At 43.3% G+C, this 12,996-nt stretch overlaps 1 protein-coding gene across 1 annotated transcript in view; it reads left to right on the top strand.

Annotated features, from left to right (window-relative positions):
- Positions 1-334: 334 nt before the first annotated feature.
- Positions 335-12,996, top strand: part of LOC139410251 (solute carrier family 1 member 7b) — a 106,182-nt gene continuing 93,520 nt past the window's right edge. Inside the window, exon 1 of the mRNA XM_071155723.1 lies at positions 335-695. Within this exon, the coding sequence (XP_071011824.1) occupies positions 555-695 (141 nt within the window). The 5' untranslated portion in view covers positions 335-554. The remainder of the gene's footprint in view (positions 696-12,996) is intronic.

Here is a 12,996-nt window from a genome sequence, read left to right on the forward strand (position 1 = left end):
CATAGAGCCCTGGCGGCGTCACAGGCTAGGCTGAGGAGGGGCTGGTCACAGTGTGGCGATGGAGTGCTAGAACTCTGATGATTGGAGGGGAAAATAGGGAGTGGATGCAGGCATGGGAGGCAGAGAGGGAGGGATGGGAGGGCTGGGAATAGAGGGCTGGAGGGGAGGGCTGGGTCTCTTGATGGATGGGTGGGGCAGAACAGAAAGGGGATGGATGGAAGGGAGGGTTGGGTATGATGGGATGGGTGTAAGAGAAAGGGAGGGGATGCCTGGAAAGTGTGTTGATCTCCTTAGTCCAGCACAGCTCACCAGCCAGAAAGGAGAGAGGGACGCCCATTCGGACGGTCCAAAAGTATCTTTAAACCTGGAGCGTGAAAGGAGATCAAGAATTGCCTATCTCATCCGTTCCCATTCTTCTTTTCTGTCCTCTTCTCTCTCTCTCTCTTTCGTTCTCGTTCCCTCTCTTTTCACCCTCATCCATCCTGGGTTGGGTCAGTGCTTTTCTATGGGTTGCTGCTGATACAGCGTGGACTGGGAAAGACTAGGGATTTGTGATGGTTGTGGCTCTGGATGCAGTGTGGGTGAGGGTGAAGGGGGTGTGCAAACAGAATGGACTCCTCATTCTGTCTGTGTTGGCTGTGGTCATAGGATGCCTGCTGGGCTTCTTCCTAAGGACTAAAAGGCTCACAGAGCAGGTCAGTAAGCAGCCTCCTTCCTACATACTCCCTACTCCCCTATGTGATTCCTTGGTTGTATTCCATCAGCCACACCCCTCCCTCTGTCATCCCCTGGTTCAACAATGATCTACCTATAAATCCTTTCCTATACTCTACCCAATAAACACTTTCCTATACCCTACCTATAAACTATTTTCAATACCCTACCTACGAACCCCTTCCTATACCCTACCTATAAACTATTTTCTATACCCTACCTATGAACCTCTTCCTATACCCTACCTAGAAACTCTTTTCTATACCCTACATATGAACCTCTTCCTACACCCTACCTATAAACTATTTTCTATACCCTACCTATGAACCTCTTCCTACACCCTACCTATAAACTCTTTTCTATACCCTACCTATAAACTCTTTTCTATACCCTACATATGAACCCCTTCCTATACCATACCTATAAACTCTTTTCTATACCCTACATATGAACCCCTTCCTATACCATACCTATGAACTTCTTCCTATACCCTACCTATAAACTCTTTTCTATACCCTACCTATGAACCTCTTCCTATACCCTACCTATAAACTCTTTTCTATACCCTACATATGAACCCCTTCCTATACCCTACCTATAAACTCTTTTCTATACCCTACCTATAAACTCTTTTCTATACCCTACCTATAAACTATTTTCTATACCCTACCTATAAACTCTTTTCTATACCCTACCTATAAACTCTTTTCTATACCCTTCTTCCGTTTCTATACCCTACCTATAAACTCTTTTCTATACCCTACCTATACCCTACTACCTATAAACTATTTTCTATACCCTACCTATAAACTATTTTCTATACCCTACTTATGAACCTCTTCCTATACCCTACCTATAAACTCTTTTCTATACCCTACTTATGAACCTCTTCCTATACCCTACCTATAAACTCTTTTCTATACCCTACTTATGAACCCCTTCCTATACCATACCTATAAACCCTTTGCTATACCCTACATATGAACCCCTTCCTATACCATACCTATAAACCCTTTGCTATACCCTACATATGAACCCCTTCCTATACCATACATGTAAACCCTTTGCTATACCCTACCTATGAACCTGTGGAAGCAATACTAAACCCAGGATCTCCACATTCCCCCCGTGTGATGCCATGGTCCAACATGTGCTGTTATCTACAGTATAAAGCCTATACTCTACCCTTCCCATAAACCTGTCAATGTACACCCAAATCACTGGTCCAAAAGGCCAAAATACTATTTGTTGTGAGCCCACCTCCTAACCTTGTGTGGTTGTGTTCCTCTATCCCAAAATAAGGTCCTATCTATGTAGACTCCCATCATTCCCCACCCTGGCCGCTATGTGCAAGAAGAGATCCACTGAATGTGTTCAAAAAGACAGAGTGATATGTTAATTATAATGTATTGTAGTAAGCACCACATGGCAGCTCAATGGCTTCATAGTACGACAAGGTGTAGGGTGAGGAGTGGGTTGCCAAATCCAGGTCTAACTTACATGTACAGCTTTATTGAAACACCTACTCTGACCTTTGATAAGCTGACTGGATCACTGACACCACCCCATCCATAATATGAACCTTTATTTATCCAGTCTAGTCTCATCTTGAGTTCTCTTTTTCTACTGAGAATCTCTTTTTCAAGAGAGACCTGGTCCAATATTAGTCGGTATAAAAAGCTGGAGGTGGCCTTCCGTGCACTATTGTCTCCTGACAGAACCGTACGTTACATCTCAAAGCAGATGTGACACTTGCCCCCCACCCCTGATCACAGCTTCCCCATGGAGAAGGTCCAGGTCCCATACGCATGAGGGCCGGCAGCTTTCTCTCCCACCTCAGCGTTTATCCCCCTCACCCCCTGTGAGTAAAGCTATATCATATTCTGGAATAGGGCTTAAATATAGCAGGATAGTCCTTCACTCTGACTATGGCGGATTATCATCCAATCAAACAAATGCTTTCCTCCTATCCCTCCGTCGTAACTACAATAACCAAAAGTACCTTTTTTATATTTATTTAACCTTTATTTATCCAGGCGAATCAATAAAGAACAAATTTGTATTTACAACGAAGGCCTGAAAACCTCTTAGCCTCTACATATTGAAAGACAAGTTGGAGATTGGAGATTGCTGGAGGCCTCTGACTCTGATTTTTGTTGGTTGAGTTGAGTTGGGTGCTGGGGGCTGTTATTTTTTGCTTGATTCTGAAGGTAGCTAGCTACCTACAGTTATTATGTGTAATCAGTGGACTATACTATCTGCAATGTACATTAGCCAAAAGTGCCTCTTAGCCCCTCCATGTTGAAAGACATGTTGGAAATATAGAGTGAAGAAGGCCTCTGTGATGTCTGATAAATTACAGTGGGCTTTAGGCTGGAAATGTTGGTTGACTTGAGTTGAGGGCTGGGAGCGGTTTGCATTAGTTTTGAAAGTAGATACCTATATATAATTATTATGTGTAATAAGTGTTTTTTTCAGTGTCTCTAGATGTACATTTCTGACATGTTGGAGATAGATGAAGGCTCCTGAGGTTTCACGTAAATTAAAGTGGGCTTTTAGTCCTTTTGGTTGTTGAGTTGGCGGCTGGGGGAGATACAGTGACATGACTGTGAATAGGTTAGATGGGTTGAGTAGGCTGTACTTATGTTGGTGGTTGAGTAGAGTTGGGGGCTGGAGATGGACATAGAGATGGAGAGATGGAGAGGAGAAGAAGGGCAATGAGAGGGACAGGCTAACATGTAACCATAAAGAGGTGAAATGGGCCCTGTCATTAGAGGGATGAAGAAATTAGAGTGGGCTTTGATTTAGTCATGCTGGTGCTTTATTTATTAAAAAGTATGGGGGCTGGAGGTGTGCCAAATCCTCTTCAATTTGCAGTGAAGGTTACACAGTCCCACACCACAAAGACAAAAGGGGAGAGAGAGAGAAAGAGAGAGAGAAAGAGAGAGAGAGAGAAAGAAATATATTTAAAAAGAGAACGAGAGAGAGAAAGTGGAAGAGATACTTAATGTACTGTTGAGTATGAGGCTAAATAGACTGCTTATGGTTTATTATTATTCTGCCGTTCAATGCTGATGAAATCTCTTAGAGCCTGCTACATTGGCATTCGCGTCTTCACTGCACATAGTTATTGTAATATATAAACATGATCCTATTCATATTCTCTCCAATAGCTCCCACGTCTCACAGTACAATGGTTTAAGGACCCTGACTGTGTTACCTGAAGGTTAGTGCTATCTGGGATCCTTGGGACATCCCTACCCTAAAACCTAACCTTAACCCCTACCCTTATCTTAATCTTATCCATAACCATAACCCTTACCCAACCCTAACCCTAACCTTAACCATTTTAAATGTAAATTTCAATGGGGTATGGATGTCCCAAGAATTTGGGATTTGCAAGGACCGTTGTCTGAATGCCCAGCCTCCACTTCACCTACATATAAATGAAGAGAGATTACAAAATAACCCTAATGAACCATGCACATTGCTTTTAATCAGTATCTGATTCAATAAGATGGTTGTTCACACACCCTGTGCTGCTGCAGGTGATTTCAGAAAAAAACGAATCCCCTGGTTCAACGAGTGATGATCTACCTAAACTCAACAACAACATAAAAATATCCTCTCACTGTCAACTGCATTTATTTTCAGCAAACTTAACATGTGTAAATATTTGTATGAACATAACAAGATTCAACAACTGAGACATAAACTGAACAAGTTTCCCAGACATGTGACTAACAGAAATTGATTAATGTGTCGCTGAACAAAGGGGGTTAAAATCAAAAGTAACAGTCAGTATCTGGTTGTGGCCACCAGCTGCTTTAAGTACTGCAGTGCATCTCCTCCTCGTGAACTGCACCAGATTTGCCAGTTCTTGCTATGAGATGTTACCCCACCCTTCCACCAAGGCACCTGCAAGTTCCCGGACAGTTCTGGGGGGGAATGGCCCTAGCCCTCACCCTCCGATCCAACAGGTCCCAGACGTGCTCAATGGGATTGAGATCCGGGCTCTTCGCTAGCCATGGCAGAACACTGACATTCCTGTCTTGCAGGAAATCACGCACAGAACGAACAATATAGCTGGTGGCATTGTCATGCTGGAGGCTCATGTCAGGATGAGCCTGCAGGAAGGGTACCACATGAGGGAGGAGGATGTCTTCCCTGTAACGCACAGCATTGAGATTGCCTGCAATGACAACAAGTTCAGTCTGATGATGCTGTGACACACCGCCCCAGACCATGACGGACCCTCCACCTCCAAATCGATCCCGCTCCAGAGTACAGGCCTCAGTGTAACGCTCATTCCTTCGATGATAAATGCGAATCTGACCATCACCCCTGGTGAGACAAAACTGTGACTTGTCAGTGAAGAGCACTTTTTGCCAGTCCTGTCTGGTCCAGCGACGGTGGGTTTGTGCCCATAGGCGACATTGTTGCCGGTGATGTCTGGTGAGGACCTGCCTTACAACAGGCCTACAAGCCCTCAGTCAAGGATCTCAGCCTATTGAGAGACAGTCTGAGCACTGATGGAGCAGGCTATTGTTATTTTACTGCTGCTCTTTAATAATTTGTTATTTTTATCTCTTACGTTGTTTATGTATTTTCTTAAAACTGCATTATTGGTTAGGGGCTTGTAAATAAGCATTTTACTGTAAGGTGTTGTATTCAGCGCATGTGACAATTAACATTTGATTTGATTCCGAATAGTGATCTTAGACGTGATGACGGGCGCAGTGGGAGAAATGGTTGAGGAGAGAAGAGGAGGGATCGGGCAGGCAGACAGCAGACTTGGCTCAAACCCAGTTTGTCTGGATATTTACACCAAGGGAACCAAAGGGTGCTGCTGCTGCCCAGTCTGTCCAATCCTATCAGGCCTGAGGTGTAGAGGGAGAGCACATGAGATCAGTGGAGTGAGTTGGGGGGTTTTCATACAGTACCTATATCTGGGATGAATGTGACTATAACACAATAACTTAATTGATGCTCAAGCTTTCCTCAACTATACACTCCTTTCAGTTCCATGTAGAACCCTTTTTGGTTCCATGTACTATAGAACACTTTACACAGAGGGTTCTACATGGAGCCTGAAAGTGTTCTCCAAAGGGTTATCCTATGGGGACAGCTGAAGAACCCTTTAAGGACTCAAGAGTATTCAAGTGTAAAAGTGATCGTTGCAATTGATCAGAGTCAGCATGGGGGAATTGACTGCCACTCACTGAGACACAGGGTCAGCAGTTTGGGACCATAGTTATTAATAGACAATAATCTTGCATAGCCTACCATCACAATCAGTAACAGTTTATAATCATGGCCAACCTCATTAGCAGTGTTAGAGTACTTTCATGAACAGCAAAGTGAATGACTATTTGGTAACACTTCCCTTGACACCCAGCATCATAACATGTTATGACACGGTCATAACCATGTCTTAATATGTCATAACATGACATAATATTATTTTTTATTTTTTAATATTAATAATATTATTTTTTATTTAACTAGGCAAGTCAGTTAAGAACAAATTCTTATTTACAATGACGGCCTACCCCTGCCGAACCCAAACCCGGACGACGGTGGGCCAATTGTGCGCCGCACTATGGGACTCCCAATCACGGCCGGTTGTGATACAGCCTGGAATCGAACCAGGGTCTGTAGTGATGCCTCTAGCACTGAGATGCACTGCCTTAGAGCTCTACGTCACTAATATGGTCAAAACACTGTCATGACACATATATTTAAACCTGTTGTGACATATATTGCATTACTTTAAGGCTGGTTATGACATCTACATAAGAGTGTCAAAAACCCACATAACCTACCACAGAAGGCAAGACATTCCATTCCGCTATAGCATACTTGTCAACAGTATGAATATGTTATATGACATTTTTCTGAAATATACCATATTAAATGATGTCAGACATGCGCCTAACCCAATGCTTTGTTGCTGATGACATAATGCTTCTTGACAGTGGCATAAAGTATATTTTCTTAGTCCAAGTAAAGTGACACAGGATTGTTATAATGCTTCTTGACAGTGTCGTAAAGTGTATTTTCTTAGTCCAAGTAAAGTGACACAGGATGGTTATAATGCTTCTTGACAGTGTCATAAAGTGTATTTTCTTAGTCCAAGTAAAGTGACACAGGATGGTTATAATGCTTCTTGACAGTGTCATAAAGTGTATTTTCTTAGTCCAAGTAAAGTGACACAGGATGGTTATAATGCTTTTTGACAGTGTCGTAAAGTGTATTTCATGCACGTTATTTAGAATATAATGGGAAAAAAACATGACTGTAAAGAAATCATTACAACAATAACAAAGGACTTAAGAAACAAACTTTCAAACAAAAGGAAACTTGTTTCTCAGGCAAAAAATACATTTGAATAAATGTGGGTTTTAACACTCTTATGTAGGTGTCATAACCAGCCATAAAATATATATATATATATATTTACACCTGTTGTGACAGATATTGCTATATTTTATGTCTGGTTATGACACCTACATAAGAGGGTCATGGGTCATGACAGTGTTTTGACCATATTATGACAGGTTATGACAAATGCCAGCTGTTATGACATATGCTATGATCGTGTCATAATGTGTTATGTGACTAGGTGTCAAGTAAAGTGTTACCAACTATTTCTGGACCGTGCGGTAATGGCTATGTGCTTGCTGTGCCAATGAATAGTGGCAGACTAGCAGGCGGTGCCAACAACTGTGTTTAGGGGCAGTTTAAATAAGGAGAGGTCTGTTGAAGTTTGTTCTTGTTTAGACCCCGACTGGCTTGGGTTTAAAAGCTGCTTTTGGGCTAAACAAGTTTTTTTTTAATTGTCCTTGAGCATCTGCCCTCACAACAGGGTCAGGTGCATGGAGTGAAAGTCTCTGCTGGTTGTTAGTTCTCCTTGAGAGTTTACTGATAGAACAGGATAATATACTGTAATGACTGTAGTAGAGTAGCAGGGTTTACAGAGGTCTCCAACCCGGATGTTGTACTTGTCTCCTCTCTCTTCTTTATGGTCTAAAACTACATCAAAGTTCATTCCACAGGTGAAGAGAGCCTAAATAACTTTGTGTAAACGCATGAAGAATAAAATTCAGAATTCAACATGGTGTAAATTTAGTGATCAACAATATATCATGGCATAAAATATTTCCAGAATCTGAGAATTTACTGTGGAGTGAGGAAACTTAGTCATGGAATCACATGTGTCAGATTTCAGCCAAGAACAGTGTGAAATACAACACTAATATGTTTAGCATCTTGCATGCAAACTGATCTGTAAGCAGAACTGTGTTCAAGAACACACTGCTTAGCCATCACACACTCTCCTCTCTACACTGAGTCGAAAGGGCTCTCCACAGTGATTTCACAGTCTACGTGAACGGAGCTCGGTTTGTGTCGTGTTGCAAAAATTCAGTAGCACAAAAGTTCGTAGACCTACGTAGAGAGAGGTACCCACAGATGAAGGGTTAGTGTACTGAATCAACACACTCTCACAGTCTCACGTCAGAATTAGACGTTCATCCATGTTTCTGAAACGTCAGATTTCAAAGTTGTTCCATACATCTAATTTCAAAGCGTTTAAGGTTACATTTAGGCACTAAGTCTGACTTTTTAAGGTTAGGGTTATATTTAGGATTTAACTCAAAATGGTTGAGGTAAGTGTTAAGGTTTAGGATAGGCTTAAAACAAAAATCTCAAAAACAACTTTCTATCGTTGGATTTGAACTTGCAACATTTCGCAACCTGTTTAACTTCCTCAGACATCTAATGTCTGCTAATGCAGACTGAATTATATCAGGGGTGACCTGGCTGGAATCCAAGGGGTTTGGATGCCCTGGGAGGCGATGGCAGTGGGTTAGGGATGTTGTTTTTGAAGCTGTTCTGGCTCTCCTTGTTGTGTCACTTGGCTGTTAATAACGAGTATCTCTTAAATGGACCTTTGGCAGCAGCAGCCCTCGTGCCACACACACGCACACACAGAAACACACACACACACACAAACACACACAAATAAACACCCTCTCAGATACACATCCGCCGGCCATACGCAAGTGCTGATCCTGCTCTTAAACTGCAAACTAAGCTCTCTCGGACTAATGTAGAGCAGAAAAGCTCTTTAGCTGTCATTATCATGTACCATCCTCTCTCTCCATCTCTCTCTTCCATTCCTATATGTGTCTCTTTACTCCACTTTCTCTATAGACCTTTTCTAGGTCCGTCTTCCTCTCACTCTACCTCTATCAACCTATCTGTCTCTCACTCTGCCTCTATCAACCTCTCTATCTCTCTCTCTCTCTCTCTCTCTCTCTCTTTCTCTCTCTCTCTCTCTCTCACTCTGCCTCTCTCCACCTGTCTCTCACTCTGCCTCTCTCTCTCATTCTGCCTCTATCCACATCTCCATCTCTCACTCTGCCTCTCTCCACCTCTTTATCGCTCACTCTGCCTCTCTCCACCTCTCTCTCTCTCTCTCTCTCTCTCTCACTCTGCCTCTCTCTCTCACTCTGCCTCTATCCACCTCTCTGTCTCTCACTCTGCCTCTATCCACATCTCTCACTAACTTTGCCTCAATCCACATCTCCGCCTCTCACTCCGCCTCTCTCTACCTCTCTGTCTCTCACACTGCCTCTCTCCGCCTCTCTCTACCTCTCTGTCTCTCACTCTGCCTCCCCTCCCCTCTCTCTCTCTCTCTCTCTCTCTCTCTCTCTCTCTCTCTCTCTCGCTCCCTCTTCTCCCTATCTCTCCCCCTCTCTCACCCCCTCGCTCACCCTCCTCTTCTCCTTCTCGCTCCCTCTACCTCTCCCCCTCTATCTCTATCTCTATCTCTATCTCGCTCCCTCTTCTCTCTCTCTCTCACTCGCTCTCTCTCCCTCTTCTCCCTCTCTCTCTCTCATTTCAGTTCAAGGGCTGTATTGGCATTGGAAACATGTGTTAACATTGCCAAAGCAAGTGCAGAAGATAATAAACAAAAGTGAAATAAACAATAAAAATAGCAGTAAACATTACACTCACGATGTACAAATGGTGAAAGTACAAAAGGGAAATAAACATACAGAAATATGGGTTGTATTTACAGTAGTGTTTGTTCTTCACTGGTTGCCCTTTTCTTGTGGCAACAGGTCACAAATCTTGCTGCTGTGATGGCACATTGTGGTATTTCACCCAGTAGACATGGGAGTTATTCAAAATTGGGTTTGTTGTTGATCTGTGTAATCTGAGGGAAATACGTGTCTCTAATATGGTCATATATTTGGCAGGAGGTTAGGAAGCTCACTTTCCACCTCATTTTGTGGGCAGTGTGTACATAGCCTGTCTTCTCTTGAGAGCCAGGTCTGCCTACGGCGGCCTTTCTCAATAGCAAGGCTATGCTCACTGAGTCTGTACACAGTCAAAGCTTTCCTTAATTTTGGGTCAGTCACAGTAATCAGGTATTCTGTTTAGGGCCAAATAGCATTCTAGTTTTCTCATTTTTTTTTGTTAATTCTTTCCAATGTGTCAAGTAATTCTCTTTTTGTTTTCTCATGATTTAGTTGGATCTAAATGTGTTGCTGTCTTGGGGCTCTGTGGGGACTCTTCTCAAGGTTCATCTCTCTGGAGGTGATGGCTTTGTTATGGAAGGTTTGGGAATCAAATCAAATTAAAGTTTATTTGTCACGTGCGCCAAAAAGAACAGGTGTGGACCTTACAGTGAAATGCTTACTTATAGACTCTAACCAATAGCGCAAAAAAGGTATTAGGTAAACAATAGGTAAGTAAAGAAATAAAACAACAGTAAAAAGACAGGCTATATACAGTAGCGAGGCTATAAAAGTAGTGAGGCTACATACAGACACCGGTTAGTCAAGCTGATTGAGGTAGTATGCACATGTAGATATGGTTAAAGTGACTATGCATATATGATGAACAGAGAGTAGCAGTAGCGTAAAAGAGGGGTTGGCGGGTGGTGGGTGGGACACAATGCAGATATCCCGGTTAGCCACTGTGCGGGAGCACTGGCTGGTCGGCCCAATTGAGTTAGTATGTACATGAATGTATAGTTAAAGTGACTATACATATTTGATAAACAGAGAGTAGCAGCAGCGTAAAAGAGGGGTTGGGGGGGCATACAATGCAAATAGTCCAGGTAGCCATTTGATTACCTGTTCAGGAGTCTTATGGCTTGGGGGTAAAAACTGTTGAGAAGCCTTTTCGTCCTAGATTTGGCACTCTGGTACCGCTTGCCATGTGGTAGTAGAGAGAACAGTCTATGACTGGGTTGGCTGGGGTCTTTTACAATTTTCAAGGCCTTCCTCTGACACCGCCTGGTGTAGAGGTCCTGGATGGCAGGCAGCTTTGCCCCAGTGATGTACTGGGCCGTACGCACTCCCCTCTGTAGTGTCTTGCGGTCGGAGGCCGAGCAATTGTCGTACCAGGCAGTGATGCAACCGGTCAGGATTCTTTCGATGTTGTAGCTGTAGAACCTTTTGAGGATCTCAGGACCCATGCTAAATCTTTTAGTTTCCTGAGGGGGAATAGGCTTTGTCATGCCCTCTTCAAGACTGTCTTGGTGTGTTTGGACCATTCTAGTTTGTTGGTCTCTGACCTGGCTGTGTCGTCGTTGTCGGTGATCAGGCCTACCACTGTTGTAAATCACTTCCTTTTAGGTGGTTGTAGAATTGAATAGCTCTTTTCTGGATTTTGTTAATTAGCGGGTATCGGTCTAATTCTGCACTGCATGCATTATTTGGTGTTTTATGCTGTACACAGAGGATATTTTTGCAGAATTCTGCATGCAGATTCTCAATTTCGTGTTTGTCCCATTTTGTGAATTTTTGGTTGGTGAGCGGACCCCAAACCTCACATCCATAAAGGACAATGGGTTCTATAACTTATTCAAGTATTTTTTGCCAGATCCCAATTGGTAAGTCAAATTTTATGTTCCTTTTGATGGCATAGAATTACCTTCTTGCCTTGTTTCTCAGATCGTTCACAGCTTTGTGGAAGTTACCTATGGTGCTGATGTTAGGCTGAGCTATGTATAGTTTTTTGTGGCAGCATCCCTGTTTCACCCCACGGCCCCGTGGAAAGAAATGTTTGTGTTTTTTGCCAATTTTAACCGCACACTTGTTGTTTGTGTACATCCATTTTATAATGTTGCATGTTTTTCCCCAACACCACTTTCCATCGACCCTCATGCCAAATTGAGTCAAAGGCTTTTTTATCTCTCACTCTCTCTCTCCATCTCCTCTCTCTCACCCTCTTCTCTCTCTCTCTCTCTCTCTCTCTCTCTCTCTCTCTCTCTCCCACCCTCTTCTCACTCTCTCTCTCTCTCCATCTCCTCTCACTCACCCTCTCTCTCTCTCTCTCTCTCTCTCTCTCTCTCTCTCTCTCTCTCTCTCCCACCCTCTTCTCACTCTCTCTCTCTCTCCATCTCCTCTCTCTCTGTCTCACCCTCTTCTCTCTCTCTCTCTCTCTCTCTCTCTCTCTTTCTCTATCTCCTTCTCTCTCCATCTCCTCTCTCTGTCTCACCCTCTTCTTGCTCTCTCTCTCCATCTCCTCTCTCTCTCTGTCTCTCTCTCTCTCTCCATCTCCTCTCTCTGTCCCCCCTCTTCTTTCTCTCTCTCTCTCCCTCTCTCCCTCTTTCCCTCTCTCCCTCCTCACGTTCTCTCTCTCCCTCTCTCCACTCTCACAATGAAAAACATAATTCTTATGGATGACATTGGTATGAACCTCATTTAACCATAATGGGTCCTGTTTTTTTGTCAAATCAACCACCAGTATGAAGCCCACTCTAATTTCTGTGAAACTCATATTTTTTTATCGATCCCATTCTCTCCCACTCTTTCATCCTTTATGTATCATCACATCTATCTTTTACCCTGGGACTCCATCTCTCCCTCCCTCGCTCTCTCTCTTTCTCCCTATCTCTCTCTCTCTTTCTCTCCCTCTTCTCTCTCTCTCTCTCTCTCTCTCTCTCTCGCTCTCCCTCTCTCTCCCTCTCCCTCTCCCTATCTCTCTTTAAGGTTATATTGTCTCACTATCACTAAGCATGTATAGGGGTGGTGGGATATTTGAGGTTGTTTATCTCAAGTGCGCAACAGGCGGGAGGGTCTGGTTGCAATGGCCACTCGTGGAGGTTTGGAGTTTGAAAAACTTAGTCGGCGGCATGGGGTAAAGATTCCTGCTGCTGCAGGGTGTTCCGTGGAACAATGTGGCTTAGCAGTGGGTGCTATCATTGGGTATGATAGCATAAAATCAGCCTCAAGGACGAATTGTTTTGCCAGGGGGTCT

The sequence above is a fragment of the Oncorhynchus clarkii genome, chromosome 5 (genome assembly GCF_045791955.1).
Source record: "Oncorhynchus clarkii lewisi isolate Uvic-CL-2024 chromosome 5, UVic_Ocla_1.0, whole genome shotgun sequence".
Taxonomy (NCBI): domain Eukaryota; kingdom Metazoa; phylum Chordata; class Actinopteri; order Salmoniformes; family Salmonidae; genus Oncorhynchus; species Oncorhynchus clarkii.